Here is a 17,877-nt window from a genome sequence, read left to right as displayed (position 1 = left end):
GAATCAGTGTAATATAGGATTCAGAAATAATCTTTGTATTTATTTTCTTTCATTCTTCCTTTCCCTTCCATTGGCAATGGGAAAAATATTTATCGCTTTCTCCTTGTTTCCCCTTACCATTTTGCATTTTTTGTACCCAAATTTATCTTTCTCTTTTTGTTCTTCCTATTTTTTCCCTTTTCTCCATTTTCCTGTCACTCTCAATTTCCACCTTGCCCTTTTATCCCCCTCATCTTCCCTCTCTCTCACTCTTGTCTTTTGTCTCTTTTCTGCCTCTCCTTCCTCCCTTTCTCTTTTTATTCTCTCCATTGTTCTCTTTCCTCTCTATATTATACCATTTTCTCTTTTCCTTTCGTTTGTCTTGTTTTTCTCCCTTCCTCCTTTCCAAATTTTTTTTTCCCGTAACCCTTCAATTTGTTACCATCCCTTGTGACATCCGTCATATTTAAACTCATTTAGGGTCATGGTATTGATGCATATGGTATTGGCACCCATCTAGTGACCTGCCAAAAGCAACCCAACCTTGGTGGAGTTTGTAAGGTGAGTCTGTTTATTGTAGGTGCTCAAAGAAGAATCTTATGGGTACTTTTTGTCAACTAAACATTATTTAAGAAATTCAAGCATTTAAGATTATGTGGAAGATGAAATATTGTATGAAATGATATTTATTTGCATCATCAAAAGTCAAACACATTTATTCATTAATTCATTTATTAAAATTTAATCAGGTAAAAAGATCAGTAAAAAGCCTCCTCAATGACCTGATGAGAACAAAATCCTGATTTTAACAAATAACATCAATATCATACATGACTGTAAATAAAATGAAATCCTGAGTCATCATCTGGGCAATGCTTAGTAATACAAACAAATATTTTTACATAAATTGATTACATGAAAATGACTAAAATGTTAAGTTTTAAGTTTTCACAGCGGAAAACTAGATATAAACTCCAAATCGAATAATTTATTCAATGATAAAAACCACTGAAATGAAAATAATGAATCAATAAGGGGCGCTTCAGGAAATAGAAATTTGGGTGAATCAATGTAATGTATGTATTCACAATACAGAACAATGTAAGATTATACAGAAAAGTAAGATGAATAGCATGCCCACACATGTGCTTGTATCAAAATTATACTTTGTTTTCTTTAATAAAAACCATTTGGTTTGCTTGATAGGTTTGAAACATCAGCTATTGTTAAAGTTTTTTTTGAAAAATGAAAAATGTACTAGATGCAATACATGTATATCGATTGACCTTCAATCTTGTCTGCTATATAGCTTGTACAAATCAATGGAGTTCCGAGAATCAAACTGAGCCAAGATGTGTCAAAGGTCACCATCCCAGGTCGCAAGGTCGTCTACAGACTGTTTAGTAGTGAAGGTGAGCATTATTACTCTTTGTGAATAGTCCAATTAGTTTGTGAATTCAGGTACAAAAGTGTATGTAAGTCACATCTTGCCATGTTTTTCCTTTTTCACCAAGTTCTATCATGCAATATAATCTTGGGAAGGCCTTAATTTCATCATGCCTGAAAAGAATGCAGAGCACAAATAACTAAATTCTGTTATAGAGGAAGACAAGATGAAGGTTGGCATATTGATAAGAGTTAAGACTTGAAAAGTCAACCCTGCAGAATTCTATTTATCCCAACTCAAATCATTGTTGTATTCAGGTCAGATCGGACAGTCTTATGTTCTTTTTCTCTGTTGAGTCAAATTTCTCCCAAGTCTCACAACTATCAGTTGTCCAACAAGTTTCTGATTATGTATATACTTACCAAGAGAAAAGAGTGAAAGAAATGGGAGTGAGTGAATATAGAAGACAGGACTGAGGTTTGTTAAACAATATCACCACCCAAATTTGAGATTTTTCCAACATACGGATCTGAGTGTGGACATACACATGAAAATATGCACATCATTCTGCTTTTTAACATGCGTTTAATGTTTATTTCTGTATATCCATATGTGACTGCATCATGGTTTAGTGGCTCTGACTCTCGCCTTTCAAACAGGGTCATGGAGTCGAATCCAAGCCATGGGGTGACGTCCTTCAGCAAGAAATTTATCCATACAGTGCTGCACTTGACCCAGGCGAAGTAAATGGTACCTGGCTGGATTAATTCCTTGAATGCTCCGAGCGCCAGTGATGGTTGCTCAGGGTAATAATAGCAGCACTTTTTACCCTCAGGCAAAAATTGCTTTATAAATCATGCTTTTATTGTCTCGCCCGCATAGCAGAGCGAGACTATAGGCGCCGCTTTTCCAATGGCAACGGCGGCGTCGTGTAAGCTTAAGTTTTTGAAATGTCATCATAACTTAGAAGGGCCTAGTTCATGAAACTTGGACATTAGGGTAATCAAGTATTACTGAACATCTTGCCTGAGTTTCAGGTGACATGACTAAGGTCAAAGGTCATTTAGGGTCAATGAACTTAGACCATGTTGGGGGAATCAATATTGAAATCTTTAATAACCAAGGTTAAGTTTTCGAAATGTCGTCATAACTTCAAAAGTGTATGGGTCTAGTTCATGAAACTTGGACATAAGGGTGATAGTGTATCATTGAAGATTCTGCCTAAGTTTTAGGTCACATGACCAAGGTCAAAGGTCACTTAGGGTCAACAAACTTTGACCATGTTGGGGGTAGTTGTTGAATTGGCATCATAACTTAAAAAGTTTATGGATCTACGCATGTAGTTCATGAAACATAGACATCAGGGTAATAAAGTTATTTTGCACATGTCTGAGGTCACATGATCATGGTCAAAGGTCATGTTGGGTAAATGGATAAAAGTATTTTATTATCATATGAGTGTTTTCTGTTATATGAATAATTATTTAATAGCTGTTTTCAAAGTCAGCACTGCTGGTATATCAAATCACGTAATGCAGGCGAGACTGCCTGAGGCCTTCCACTTGTTATTATCCAACTCTTTTTTGTTGTTTTTCATCAGGTCATGCATTGATTGATTTAATGCAGCAGGTGGATGAGGAACCCCCTAAACCAATGGAAAGAGTTCTGTGTAGGCATCCTTTTGAGGTAAATTCATTCATCATGCATGTTTATTTATCTTTCACATTTTGATAAACGTATTGTCATTCTAGTTACTACATTAATTGCTCTCTCTGAGAAGATTACATAGAACTGAAAATCATGTCAATCTTTGGTGACTTCGAATATATCTATTGGTTGTACCTAGAGCTGTGTAAAAAGTTGCTTATCGATTGAACATGTGAAGGAAGTACAGGAGAAAGAATAGTCATGCACATTGTATGAATCTGATGATCTGCACCACAATCATAAGTGCATTAACACGGACAACAAGTGTAGCTACATTTGCCAACTACACAGCTTAGGAAATAATTAAAATTATGTAAAGCATTTCAGTCAGGAGAAAACACAGTCATTTTTTTTTATTTGATTTTTCTGATCATTGAAAATAATTTGAAATTTTGGCAATCTGGAATTAAATTGCAATGGTCCATCTTTAGTGATGAAATTCCAATTTCTCTCATTAGGACTGTACTAAATCTGGTGGGTGTGTCATAAAAGCTGTTAAGAGTGACTTTAAAAATGACTGGTGATCCTTTCTTTTGGTAAATGGTATTCATTAAATGTTAATTGGTTATTATTTATCACGTGAGAAAGGTTCACCAGTTGATCATAAAGTCATTCTTAAACTTACTGCTTTATGAAACATTCACCTGGTTTTCATTATTATATAAATGGTTATTGGGTTATTATCCTGACATAGTTCACAGAAAAAAATTAAGATTCCACATATAATTTAGAATTATTCAGAACAGTGATTGTTGAATACATTTGAGAGCTGTGTGGTTTGTAACTCCACGAAGCTCCACTGTGAAGTGACAATAGACCTTCACTGCACATGAGAGCTTTAGAAGTTCTTTATTTGGCTACTGCAAAACTCATATGACTGTATGGAGAATTTTTGCATGTATGCAGATGACAGAAATAATACAGCAAGATTGAAAGAACTTCTTGTGTACACCATGGAGCCCTATACACATTGTTTTAATTGTATTTTTTTTCTAAACTTTTTTTTCTCCAAGGAATCAAAGAGAGCATATGTTAAAGCTGGACGAGTTGAAATCTTACACAAGCTATATCTCAAGAATGGACAAGTAAGTTATCATTTGTTCAAATAAGAAGAAGAAGAAGTAAAACATATTCATGAGAAGCAATGATACAGATGGTACAGATCTTTTTCAAGTAACACAAATTCATGTTGAGACATAGGAATGGGTGCCACAGAGATTAGACAAACACTCAAGTTCATGTACAAGTTCTTTTTACTTGCAGCATATGCGACATCATCACATTTGTCAGATAATGTTCAAAGGGTATAACGGTAAACTATTCAGTAGTGTTTTTAGGATGAATGTTCTTATTGGCTCTTGTGCATGTCTGATTAAACTTGTGAAACACCCATTCCCATTAAAAATTTGAAACAAACCATGTGATTTGTTAAATGCTATTAAGCATTTCTGAAGCCTTAAATTGGTAAAGATTCAAGTATGTGAATTTGAATGAACTCCCAGTTTCACTAATGTGCAGTGACTATTATAATCATTGAATCTTTAATTTTCCCCTTTATCATAATTAGCACCTTCTTTTTTTAATGTCTTTTTTTGTTTAAGCCCCCACCCCTCCTCCCCCCCAAAAAAATCATATGGAGACAGCAGGAATTTTTTCATTTTCTTTGCTTGAAAAGTTATTTTATAAAATATTAGAAGAAATGAATTTGTTTTATATTTGTTTGGATCATGACTTTTTAAAATCAAGATTTTTTAATCGAATTTTTCACCCAGAAATATGAAATATTTTACCACATTGTTAGCACATCATGTGTTTTATGATATCCTCTTTGGTATTATCTGACAATGACTTCAAAATTTGAAAAAGAATAAACATTAAAATTACCAAAACATACTACAGGGTCCCTTCTTACAAAGCATCGTGATTGGTATGATCAATCTTAACTATATGAAAATCCATGAATATAACTTTTCCTACAGAAAATTTGCATACTGTATATTTTTATGCCCCTAAAGACGAAGTCTGGAGGGGGCATTAAGTGTTGCCCCTTTCCGTCCGTCTGCCCTCCCCCCAATTGGGTTCCGCGCAATAACTCAAAAAGTATTTATTTGATTTAAAAAATTTCGGTGTGTAGGCAGATGACACCAAAATACAGGCTAAGTTTGAATTCGGAGTCCGCAGGTCAAAGGCCACAGCTCATTAAATATGCGAATTAGTTTCCACGCAATAACTCAAAAAATATTTAATGGATTGTAAAAAAATTTGGTGCCTAGGTAGATGAAACCAAAATACAGGCTAAGTTTGAATTCAGAGTCCACAGGTCAAAGGTCACAGCTTATTAAATATGCGAGTTGGTTCAAAGGTTTAAATTTTTCATTATTTATATATATGCATATTGGTTAAGTTCAACCATAATGAATGATTTTCAGCAGGGAGCATGATAACTTATGAAAATTCAACAGATTAAAAAAAAAATTGGGGTGTGTAGGTAGATGACACCAAAATACAGGCTAACTTCAAATTCGGAGTCTGCAGGTCAAAGGTCACTGCACATTATATATGCAAGTTTGTTCAAAGGTTTAAATTTTTCATTATTTATATATATGCATATTGGTTAAGTTCAACCATAATGAATGAATTTCTGATCATGTTAAGCAGGGAGCATCTGTGTCCTTTGGACACGTCAAATTTCTAGTTTTAGTTAAAGAGGAGCACACTGGATTGTAAAGATAATAAATGTCTGAGTATACATCATACCTTAATAACATTTGGAGAAAACACACATTTATATATTTGTGTTGGCTTTTCATAGTTGTGGTGAATCAGGTCAATCACAACTCTTTGTAAGACGAGGCCTAGGCTCTTGTCTTTATGCTTTATACCTAAAATGTAATGTTCTGTGAGCAATTAATCATCTAAAACAGTTTTGCCATATTCCTTTACTTGTATGGATGATTGTTCTTTTGGATACTCTCTTCCCCTATAGCTATGCCAAACACTGCCTACTCTTGAAGAGAAAAAGAAATTGGTTCAGGATTCTCTTGATTCTCTACGACATGACCATAAGAGAGCACTCAACCCAACACCGTACAAGGTAAGTATAACATGCAAACTTGATATGTGTCCATATGAGGTGAATTATATATATATTTTTTTTTTTTTGGGGGGGGGCTGGTGCATATTTAAAAAACTGAAAATGCATGTAAGTAATTGGTAAAAAGTAATTTATTCCCTTTTTGCTAGTTTAGGACTTGTTTTGGCATTTTATTTGTATTGAATTAACGACTGTCTTAAGTTTTTGTTAGATCTTATGTTGAATTAAGTTTGAATTCATTGAAAAAATAAAATAAAAATGTATATTCATAAAAAATAGATGTTTCATTGAAAAAATATTTATCTGTAACATTTCATATCCAAACTGTCTTGTTGAAAAAGAAAATACAAGAAAATGATGTTTCTTTTTAGTGTGGAACCCCTTTTGAATTGTGGAATAGGATAGAATCTTCACTAGTAAGTTTATGATATATGAGAAGAGCTTGTATTAAGAAAAACAAAAACATTTCAGAGAGGGTGCTCAATTTCATTATCAGCCAAAATAAAGTTTTCTTTAACCCTTTGAACCCTGAATTATTTGGGGCGGCCGTGACCTATACCCTGAATTATTTGCGCATATCAACCGCATTCATAAACTCCCATGATTCGAGATCCGACGGCATCTTCCTCCCGCCAGTATCCAGACCGAGCCGGCTGAAGTTGTTTAGCTTCTCGTAGACCTAGTCTACAAACAGAAATATAAAATTTAGTGTCTATTTTGGGCTCAAAATCACTGTTTTTACCAGTCATATATATTAATTGCTTCCCCATAGTAAGCATGTGACTTGCCGCCTATTACACCGTGTGTTACCACACATATGACACGAGCAACCGCAAAAAAGTGGCATATTTTGGCCATATTTGATGCTAGATCCTTCTGAAATCATTGCCGATCTCGACTGAAATTATCGACTAAATATTCCTACACTTACTAGAAAGATTTTGTCATTTTAAAAGATCACCTGACATTTGGAATCCATGTTTTTGAAGTCACATGGTTGTAGGCCAGTATTCCGGCCTATCAGGTATTTGCGTGATTACTATCGGGTTCAAAGGGTTAAGAATCAAATGAATTTATGGCTGTTTCACTTTTTTAGATGGGGTCTTTAAATGATAATCAAATATAATTCACATTTTTGTTTTGTTACCAAAGTTTTGACATAAATTCAAGGTAAGTAATAAAATGTCAATCCTCTGACATCCCTTCTCCTCCCTGATACAAGTCTCCCATTTATCTCTCATTAACTCCTTTAAATTAACTCTCTCTCTTGTTTAATTTTCAATTTCCACAGGTATCTGTGAGTGACCGGTTGTATCACTTCTTACATGACCTATGGCTAGCTAATGCTCCGATTGGTGAACTGTACTAGGAAATCCTTTGCAAGGTCAAAGGTCTTAATATTTTTTTTCAAGTATGACCAAATATGGCATAGTTCTGCTGTAAACACAATGCATGTAGGGTAAAATTTATTAGACCAGCAACTCTCTTTCAAGCATCAGCAATATGATTGTGAATTAAGAGTATTTTTCTGTAAGGAAATGTTTCAAGACCATTTATATTTTTCTAGTTAATGTATGGGGTTTCTTTCTTAGTTTTTCTTTGGTCCACTTGTTGTAGTCATGATAGATTTAATATTCAATATAGCTTAATTGTTGTTCAATATATGTATATTCTTGTGATTTGAATGAAAGCCGCATTGAATATATCGCTTTTATAAAGCTTAGCTCAGGAGTTCATTTTTCTGTCATATCGGTTCTGTGCAGCATGATTTGAAATTTGTTCAATTGAATACATGGTCAAATTTATTCCCTCTACATTTGCAGATGCCTATCATCATTAGTGCTTTCTTGATCATGAATTTAATTTTAATTGAGGGGGGGGGGACGTGAATGGTTATTGTGACAATCAGTGATTTTCAGTTTTATTTGCTCCTATATCATGTGAACTAACATTCACTGCCTACTCTACTGTTCCAATTTAATTGCCATGATGTATTTGTTATTCATTTTATTTATTTTGTCATTATTTAAAAGGGTAACCCCATCAGTAATTGAAATACTGTTAGATCTGTATTTTTTTATTAATATAAAGATGGAAATCATACATGTATGCCTGGTTTTAGAAAGTTGTCAAACTTCTCATCAAAATAAGGATATTAACATGAGAATTAATTATGCCTAATATTTTGGTTGAATCTCATCGTTATTTGTTGTATTTGATGCTTATATTTGATTGGACCAAGATTTTTCCCATGTGGTATTGGATAAATTCGAGATCAGGGAATGGATTCATCAAACTTTTCAGCACTGAGTTTTCAGCTCTGACAATATAAGTGGTATCTTTGGGATTTGATTAGCTGAGTAGCATTGGTCTGATCCAGTTACCCTAAGTAATAGTGCATGAAAACTTGTATGTACTCACAGGCTTCATAAATGAGTGCTCTGATGGCTTTTGGGGATGATGCAGTCAAAGACATATTAATGATAAGGAACTGAGCCTTGTCTGACTTTGTGTGGTTTAAGAATGTCAAATTTTCCAGGAATGTATTTGTACATGTAAGTCAGGTACCAGTAGTTTTCTTTAAATGGATTAATGTGTGGTTTAAAATAGAAAAAGAGTTTGCTAGTTTCCTGTAGAATATATGCCTCAACTTTGGTTTTAGATGGGAAATACAGTTGAGGCCAGAAGTTTACATACACCCAGGAAATTCAAAGAAAAGCTGACATCTGTCAAACATCATATAATTTACTGTATCTTATAAAATATTTGTGCTATCATGACAAATTTTATATCAAATTAATGAGTATGTCATGCCCCTCCATCACATTGCTTTGTCACCAGGAGCTGAAAAATATTTAGGTGAAAATTTTTTCCCCAAAATCTTCATATTTTAGACAAATTAAAAATAAAATCTTGACAAAAAACTTTTCATATTTGTGCTTGTTACTTCTCAAAACAAACATTTCAGATTACACATTTTTGTTCAGTGGTGACATATCATGATAGTAAATGTAATATAAATCATAGATTTGACATTTATATATTTTTATGAAACAATTTTTGAAAATATAAAAACTAACAATACAATGGCATTAATATTACTTTTTTCTTCAAAGAACATTCCACCTGAAATATACTTTGATCTCGACGGTATTCCATTCATGTGGAAGAGCTCATTATGCTCTTTCATTTGATACCAAATTCTTCATGGTAGTATTTATATTTCTGAAGATATAGTAAATTTAATGATGTTTGGCAAGTGAACAAATTTCACTGAATGCCAAGGGTGTATGTAAACTTTCGGCCTCAACTGTATATGTAAGGAATATGTATGTATTGCAAGTAAAAGATTTAAGTAACGCATTTCAGCTTTTCATATTAAAGTTTAGACAAAAATGTGAAGTACAATCATCATTACACATCCTTCAAAATGCATTTTTCTTAAGATTTTATAGTGTCTTGATATGATATCTGATTCCTTTTTGTGTTCACTTTTAAAACATAGAATTCAACGCGTTTAAATTTTTGGGCATTTTGTTGTTAAAAACCACATTTGTAAAAAGTATTTGCATGGAAATCAAACTATGTATACATTCAAATGATTCTTTTAATAACAGATTATTTATTAGTTTTCTTGCGCCTGTTGCATAAAGAGTTGCAATTGAGCGCAGCTCCACAAATCAAATGCAACTTGATTTTTAGCCAATCAGATATTTAGGACTTGCGCATGATTTTAAAGTCACAATTAAATGCAATTCATCTGCAACAGGATCATTTTGTGTTGGTCAAAGTGACCAATCCCAAATGCCATTGAATCATGTACTGACTTGTCCGTTTCCTTTGGTTATATGCATTGTTTATATTGTACTGTACATTTATATTCAAATTTAAAGATTATTATATTGAAATTTTCTATTGCACATGTATTTTTCACCAATAACTGTAGATGATTTTTCTTATTAGATGTGCACTAGCGTGCGATTATTAACGTTTATGAACAAGATGAAAGTGATGAGAAAATACTTGTGTATTACTTTAAAGGACAAGTCCACCCCAACAAAAACTTGATTTGAATAAAAAGAGAAAAATTCAACAAGCATAACACTGAAAATTTCATCAAAATCGGATGTAAAATAAGAAAGTTATGACATTTCAAAGTTTCGCTTCATTTCACAAAAACAGTTATATGAATGAGCCAGCTACATCCAAATGAGAGAGTCGATGATGTCATTCACTCACTATTTCTTTTGTTTTTTATTGTTTGAAATATGAAATATTTTTATTTTCTCGTCATTGTCATGTGAAATGAAGTTTCATTCCTCCCTGAACACGTGGAATTCCATTATTTTAACATTTTGTGCTTCAGGCAAGGAGGTCCCAATCATCAAATTTGTAAAGATTAAAATATTGTATAATTCAAACAATAAAAAACAAAAGAAATAGTGAGTGAGTGACTTCATCAACTCTCTCATTTGGATGTAACTGGCTCGTTCATATAACTATTTTGTTAAAAATAAGCGAAACTTTGAAATGTCATAACTTTCTTATTTTACATCCGATTTTGATGAAATCTTCAGCATTGTGCTTGTCTGATTTTTCTCTATTGATTCAAATCAACATTTTTCCGAGGTGGACTTGACCTTTAACAATTGATTTTTCTGGTCCATGGTGATGGTGGTGTTGAGACAACAAAACAGGCTGATGAACTATCATCCGTGGTGAGATTAGAAATGCCTGGTAAAACACAGTTTGTAGATTGATTGCATAGTTGATTTGTTTGATTGATTTCAAAAGATGATAATTTAATCAATCATAAAAGTCAGTCATATGATCAATCAATATTTTTTGTGTTATTGGAACTTGATCACTAATACACCATCACCATATTTGTAACCATGAATTTCCATGTGCCTAATGGTTCGGGCATGCGCAAACAACCAAATATAGAATAGGATGAATATGAAAATGCAATATGTTCTGCACTTTACCACGCACAACGTGATATCAATTTCAAAGCATGCAGCTAGAGATTGTTTAATCACTCGATTCTAATATAAATTTTCTCTAGATGTAGTATTAAATTGTCTGCAGTGACAATCTGTCAGAATAATTTAAAGATGAAAAACCTTCAGAATTTATTTCTATAACCAACTAGCACATCAATGATGTGGAGCTCATCCGGCATCTCACAACACAATTTTACACAATTTTCATTTCAGCCCAGTTGACACTGTAGTGAATTATATTGGTGACATAAATTGAGAATATAGAATTGAAATTGATGAAGAAATGACATAGAAGCATTTTTTGTGATCTATGAATAAATTTCATATGAATTAAGTATGAATTATTATCTAGTCAAAGTTTCTTAACTCTGTGTGTAGAAACTTGGTGAATGGTAGCTCTAAGATGGAACAAAACCAAAATCAATCAACAAATAAGTAAGCAATTTTTGTGAGTTTTGAAAATATATGAATAAATAGAAGATTCAATGAGTTTCAAAATTCTATGTTTAAATTTTGTATCACCACCTCGAGCTATCATATAAAGCAAACAAAACTGAAATTGATCAACAAATGAAGAAGAAAAAACATTTTTTTGTGATATTAGAATAAATAATTTTCCAGACAAAATTTCAAAATTTTGTGTAGAAGTTTGGTGGTCCTCATGAAGTTCTACCGGATGGAAGAAAAAATATCAAAATCTGTCAACAACTAAAGAAGAAGAGGCATTTTCTGTGATTTCTGAATAAATTTCGCATAAATTAGCATAAGTAATTTTCTACTGAAAATTTCAAAAATCTGTGTAGAAGTTTGGTGAACCTCATAAAGTTCTACAAGATGGAAGAAGAAAAAAAGTAAAAATAGGTCAACAATTAAAGAAGAAAAAGCTTTCTATGTGAATTTTAAAAAAATATGCATAAATTAATTTTGCATAAATTAGCATAAAAATTGTTCTGGTCAAAATTTCAAAATTCTGTGTAGAAGTTTGTTGAACCTCATGAAGCTCTACCAGATGGAAGCAAAAAATTCAAAATCGGTCAACAAATAAAGAAGTAGCATTTTTTGTGAATTTTGAAAAATACGCATAAATTAGCATATTTAATGAATTTCAAAATTCTGTGTAGAAGTTTTGAATGCCCCACCTAGTGCTATCATATAAAGCAAACAGAATTGAAATCGGACTTGAAATGGCGAAGTAGTAGCATTTTGAAATTGTGGACAGATGACGGACGCCACGCCATGGCATAAGCTCATTTTGCCCTTCGGGCCGGATGAGCTAAAAATTGGGCAACAAAATTGACAGAACTTTTAATATGTAATTATCATCTTGTGAATTTCATGTGTAGTATAAAAATAGCAATATGTATGCTGAATTTATATTTAATAAATGTGAAATGTGAATAAATCTTTTATCTTGAGTCATGTCTATGTTTTATTGTACATTGATAGTACAAGTAATTCTCCAGTGAGTTGTAATTTCTTTGGAAACATTGTCCAATTTTATTAGACCATTCATTACAGATTTATCAATTTAACTTCCTTTAACAGGGTGATTCCATACGTGTCGTACGGGACATTTAGAGAACATTTGACAGTTTTTGACAAGAAAAAACAAAAAATATTCCAGTAACTATAGGTGATCATCAAGTACTACCAGAGTGTTAGAAAAACCAAGACTTAACATGACTTGAATTCACATACTGTATAATACAGATTTAAAATAGTAATGTGTCGTACGGACGCAGAAAAAGTGGCTTTTTTAGAAACCTCATGTTTGTACTCAAAAGTCTGTGAGTTGGGCAGATAAATTTCATAGAAACTGAACTCAAATTGACACTCAATTACCCAAGAACAAACACATTTATAAAAGAAACCAAAATAAACATTCATGAATAAATAAAGCAAATTATAATTTTCGAGAACATTGTGGCGTACGGGACATTCAAAATGTGTCGTACGGGACATCTCTAAATTGAAGCCAAACTTTCTTTATGTCACTTTGACTTCTTCAATCACATTATTTGGCTGATGATGATAATCCTATCAAACTAAGACATTCATTAGGTTAGAAACCGCTATTAGCTGAATATTTCTGTCAATATATCATAAACAAAATAAAGTGTCGTACGGGACAATTGTGTGTCGTACAGGACACTTCTGTGTCGTACGGGACACTTGTGTGTCGTACGGGACACTTGTGTGTTGTACAGGCACTTGTGTGTTGTACTGGATAAAAAAATGAACTTTTTATCAATCAGAAGGAGCATTGCCCCTAAATTCTTCGTTTTTTATGAAAAATCTTTTAATAAGTAGTCATTCAGGACAATATAATTAAGTAACCTCAATATATACATTTGGGAGCAATATGTTATAATTTTTTACATGATGGGAAATGTACAAGTGTTCACATCATTTTACGAGCTGAAAAAACTTGACATTTTGTGTGAAGTTATATTTCAGGGAATTAATTGATGATTTCCAAACACTATCAAAAACAATGAATGAATGAAACTTTGTGTTAATTATGGGGCTAAAATGTTATAATTTTTTATATAAAATGTATATCTACATGATATATGTCACAACTGTCACTTGTAATTCCACAATTTTTTTTTCTAAAGAAATGCCGTTCTACTTTTTCAAACCCATCTGCATTTCATGAAACCATATGGTTTGTCTTATTTTCCAGATTTTTTTTACAACTTGAAAAAAGTAAGGAGTTTCAATACTGTATATAAAAAATAGTGATTATCAAGGGAAGTCCAAATAGATGATCATGATGATTGATATGTATTTTTTGTTACATCTTATAATAATTCCACATTAGCATGCAAGAGGAAGTCATCTTCCAGGCTAGGTTGAAATAATTATAAAAGTTTTCTTTTCATGCTCAATGAAAAGAAATTTTCCTGCTCTGATCAGTGAAAATCACCAGTTTAGCTGAAGGGATTCACAAAAGAATAAGCCTACATGAAATCAATTAAAATGTTTAGAATCACCTATTTCATGCTCTATAGAGATAAAAAAAAAGTACTATTTCAGTTCACTTTATGTTAAATCAATTTAAATATGCCTACAATTTATGGTTTCTGAATCCAAATCCTGCAATTAAATGCATTATTATATTGTGTGTCGTACGGGACAACTTTTGATAGGACAATAATTGAAAAATGAAGGGCAGTAATTAGATCCTTATGGGATAAATCGATCACCCATGGGTCAAACAAAGAGAAACTGATTTTATGAAATTGCATCATCAAAAATAAAATTGTAGGAAAAACTTTTGCATTGTCATGTGTCGTACGGGACATTGCCAAAAATAGGTTCGGAAAAATCAGGGCTGCCCCTATTATGGATTATGAAAATGTTGTAGATATTATTTGGAACCATCAATGATATATCATTCTATTGACCTGCAATATTTTCAATCTTCTCTTGCATTGCAAATAATTGTTTCAGGCTGTGTTTGTACTTGACTATTCAATTAGGAAAATTATTGAAAATTTAAAGTTCCATTGTTCCCCCCAATTAAAACTATATCTGTCTTCACTTTTGGTTAAAACTCATAATTTTCATAAAATTTAGGTATCATAGTAAAATATTACACTACTTATGACTTATTGAAAGCATGTTGAAATTTATGATATTTTTGAAGTTCTAGTGTGGAATCGCCCAACAGTATTTTGATATTTTCACTCTGACAGAAATCGTTACATTTCTTTTTTAGTTATGTTCCCATGGCACATACCATTCATGTCTGCTGCAGAAAAGCAGTCTGTCAGAATAAGATGAAAATAGCCTTTGATATTTCTCAAATCACTCCTTGTGCAGGTCTATTTCACATATAGTAAAGGCCAAGATTGTTCTACACAACACTGGTATAAGTAAAAAGCATACTATATAGGTTGAAAGAAAGTGAAAGAAATGTGATAAAGGCAGAGAGAAGGGGCGGGACATGAACTTTTCTCTTTGTCCATAGAGAATCCCATTTCAAGCTATATCAGGTAATCAAGACGCTCGTATATACATGTAATGTGCACTTCCTGGAAAGGTGACAGACAGAAAAACTGGCGTATGTCTGTATATAGCATGACCATGCCAATACAGGGGAAAAATTCTGGGAAATCCTTGTGCATTCTCTTGAATCAGTTTTCAGTCACAATGAGCTTGAATTTGTATTCCCTATCAAAACACAAAGGTTGATTTCCAATTTGTCTAATGCCAATGCGTCCAATTGCCAACCCGTCTACTACCATTTGGTCTATCATCAGTCTACTCACCATGTGGTGTACTTTCATTTAGTGTAATGCAATTTCGTCTAATAACCAGTTGGTCTAATAGCCATTTGGTCCATATACCATTTGGTCTAATTAAACTTAAGTTTAATTGTGCAAAACGAATTAAAAGAAAATGGGTATTAGACCAACTGCTTATTAGACAAAATGGTAATAGACAAAAAGGTATTTAAACGAAGTGATGATTGGACCAAATGGTTATTGGACAATATAGCTGGTAGACAAAATGTTGATGGATGGAATGGCATTAGACTAAATGAAGGTAGACCATTTGGACAAGTTGACAGTGGACAAATTGGCTATTTACCCATGGAAATAGGGGACTATCATTCTCTGATTAAGCTGGTCAATAGTCAAAGTTCACAGCTCATATATTTATTGACTCATGGGGATAAAATGGAATATTCAACATGTTTTTACCGTATTTTAACTCACATTAAAACAAAGGCTGGGTTTGATTAAGAGTGCAATTACCTTTCCTTCAAGGTCTATTATCCCATTTAAAGGGGAATCCAGCCTTGGCCATAAAATGTTGTGTTGGGAAGGAGAAAAATAAATTAAACAGAATGGTGAAATTTTGAAAGAAATCGGACAAGTAATAAGAAAGTTAGAGCTGCTTTAAAATTGAAATCACTAATACCATGTAGATTTCAAATTGGCAACTGGGTAGGTAAATTATGACAAGGGGCAAGGACAACTTCCCCATAGGCCATGTACTTTATTATCAGGGATTTGTGGTTTTCTCCTAAGTACCAATTCCCCTGGGGCAGTAATCTAAATATAGCCCAGGTAGTATATTGTTTTATGTCCTCATGAAAGAAAAATATAATTTGAAATAAAACTTTTGGGAAAAATTACATTTTAGCCATAATATGTACTAGAGTACATGGAAGAGTAGTCCTTGCCTTACATCACTATGACATCACACATACGGCCAATTTGAAGTCTCCATGGGTATAGTGATTACCAATATTTACAACTTTTAAAAATTCATAACTTTCTTTTTGTTTGTCCAATATTGTTCAAACTTTCACCTATCACCTTGTCTGATATTTCTTTTCCTGACAAAAACAAGTTTTTATTTGTGTTGGATTATCCCCTTTAATGTTGAAGTAAAGAAGGCTTTTACTTCAAGTGCACGTTTAGCTATCCATTGACCAGCTAATAGTGAGAACATAAGGAATATTCTTTTAGAGATAAGTTGTTTATTTCAATTGACCTTTAATACTTTGCTTGAAATGCTCTTTCATATAACCATTGTGTTATTTCAGTATCAATTACATTCATATCTACATTTAAAATTAAAATCTTTACTACAATGTACACCTATAATACAAGGCACAATTAATGATTACATAGTGCAGAAAAAGGCAAGCATAATTTCAATTTCATAACAAATAGAATAGATTCTGATAAAACAAGATGCATAAAGCATAAATGCCTTAAATTAAGTGGTGTCAATTTCTCTTGGTAGATAGAAAACTCAGTGATGCTGGACTTATAAATCATCTACTAGTAGTTATCAAATTTTGATGAAAACAGCATTTGGATGAAATAAATTGAAACACACCCTTCGTGAAATTCAATACGATAATCTCACTTCAAACAAACATGAAAATATTAACTGTTCATAACCAAACAAATGGAACAAGTGGAGCGCCTCTGGTAGTCTCACCTGCATTACATGATTCAATATAGCAGCAATGCAGACTTTGAAAATGACTTCAGAATAATCATTCACATAAACACCATTCATATGATGATAAAATACTATGTTTCTTGACCCTAAATGACATTTCACCTTGATCATGTGACCAAAGACTTATGCAAGACGATCAGTGATACTTGATTACCCTTATGTCCACATTTCATGAACTAGATCCATGAACTTTAATAGTTATGATGGCAATTCAACAAATACCCCCAACATGGTCACCAAAGTTAATTGACCTTGGTCATGTGACCTGAAACTCAAGCAGGATGTTCACTGATGTTTGATTACTCTTATGTCCAAGTTTCATGAACTAGATCCATATACTTTCAGTGTCCATCTTTAAGATTTTGTTTTGATTACCCTCACATAATCTAAGTTCTTTGACCTTGGTCATGTAACCTGAAACTCAGGCAGGATGTTCAGTGATACTTGAGTAGTCCAATGTTCAAGTTTCACCTGATCCATGAACTTTTAAAGTTTCAACAAATACCCCCAACATGGTCAAAGTTAATTGACCCTAATTGACATTTGACCTTGGTCATGTGACCTCAAACTCTGGCAGGATGTTTAGTACTTGATAACCATTATGTCCAAGTTTCATGAAATAGGCCCATACACTTTCTAAGTTATGATGACATTTCAAAAACTTAACCTTTTGGGCAATTCCATGAAATTGTACATCCAACTCAGTGACATGC

General features: G+C 32.9%; 1 protein-coding gene and 1 long non-coding RNA gene across 4 annotated transcripts in view; one reads left to right on the top strand and one right to left on the bottom strand.

The window, feature by feature from the left end:
- Nucleotides 1–8,561, top strand: part of LOC121422774 (nicotinate phosphoribosyltransferase-like) — a 31,817-nt gene extending 23,256 nt beyond the window's left edge. For all 3 annotated transcript variants that reach the window (XM_041617978.1, XM_041617961.1, XM_041617969.1), the window contains 6 exons: nucleotides 460–540; nucleotides 1,289–1,391; nucleotides 2,967–3,052; nucleotides 4,087–4,158; nucleotides 6,060–6,167; nucleotides 7,459–8,561. In XM_041617978.1, the coding sequence (XP_041473912.1) occupies nucleotides 460–540; nucleotides 1,289–1,391; nucleotides 2,967–3,052; nucleotides 4,087–4,158; nucleotides 6,060–6,167; nucleotides 7,459–7,536 (528 nt within the window). In that variant the 3' untranslated portion in view covers nucleotides 7,537–8,561. The remainder of the gene's footprint in view (nucleotides 1–459; nucleotides 541–1,288; nucleotides 1,392–2,966; nucleotides 3,053–4,086; nucleotides 4,159–6,059; nucleotides 6,168–7,458) is intronic.
- Nucleotides 8,562–10,123: 1,562 nt separating this feature from the next.
- LOC121422790 lies at nucleotides 10,124–11,393 on the bottom strand. The gene is made up of 2 exons (XR_005971189.1): nucleotides 10,808–11,393; nucleotides 10,124–10,200 (listed from the first exon to the last, which is right to left on the bottom strand). It is a non-coding gene; the product is annotated as an uncharacterized LOC121422790 (long non-coding RNA).
- Between the last annotated feature and the right edge of the window lie 6,484 nt (nucleotides 11,394–17,877).

Source organism: Lytechinus variegatus, chromosome 1 (genome assembly GCF_018143015.1).
Source record: "Lytechinus variegatus isolate NC3 chromosome 1, Lvar_3.0, whole genome shotgun sequence".
In the NCBI taxonomy this organism is placed as follows: domain Eukaryota; kingdom Metazoa; phylum Echinodermata; class Echinoidea; order Temnopleuroida; family Toxopneustidae; genus Lytechinus; species Lytechinus variegatus.
This window is presented reverse-complemented; position numbering and strand designations above follow the sequence as displayed.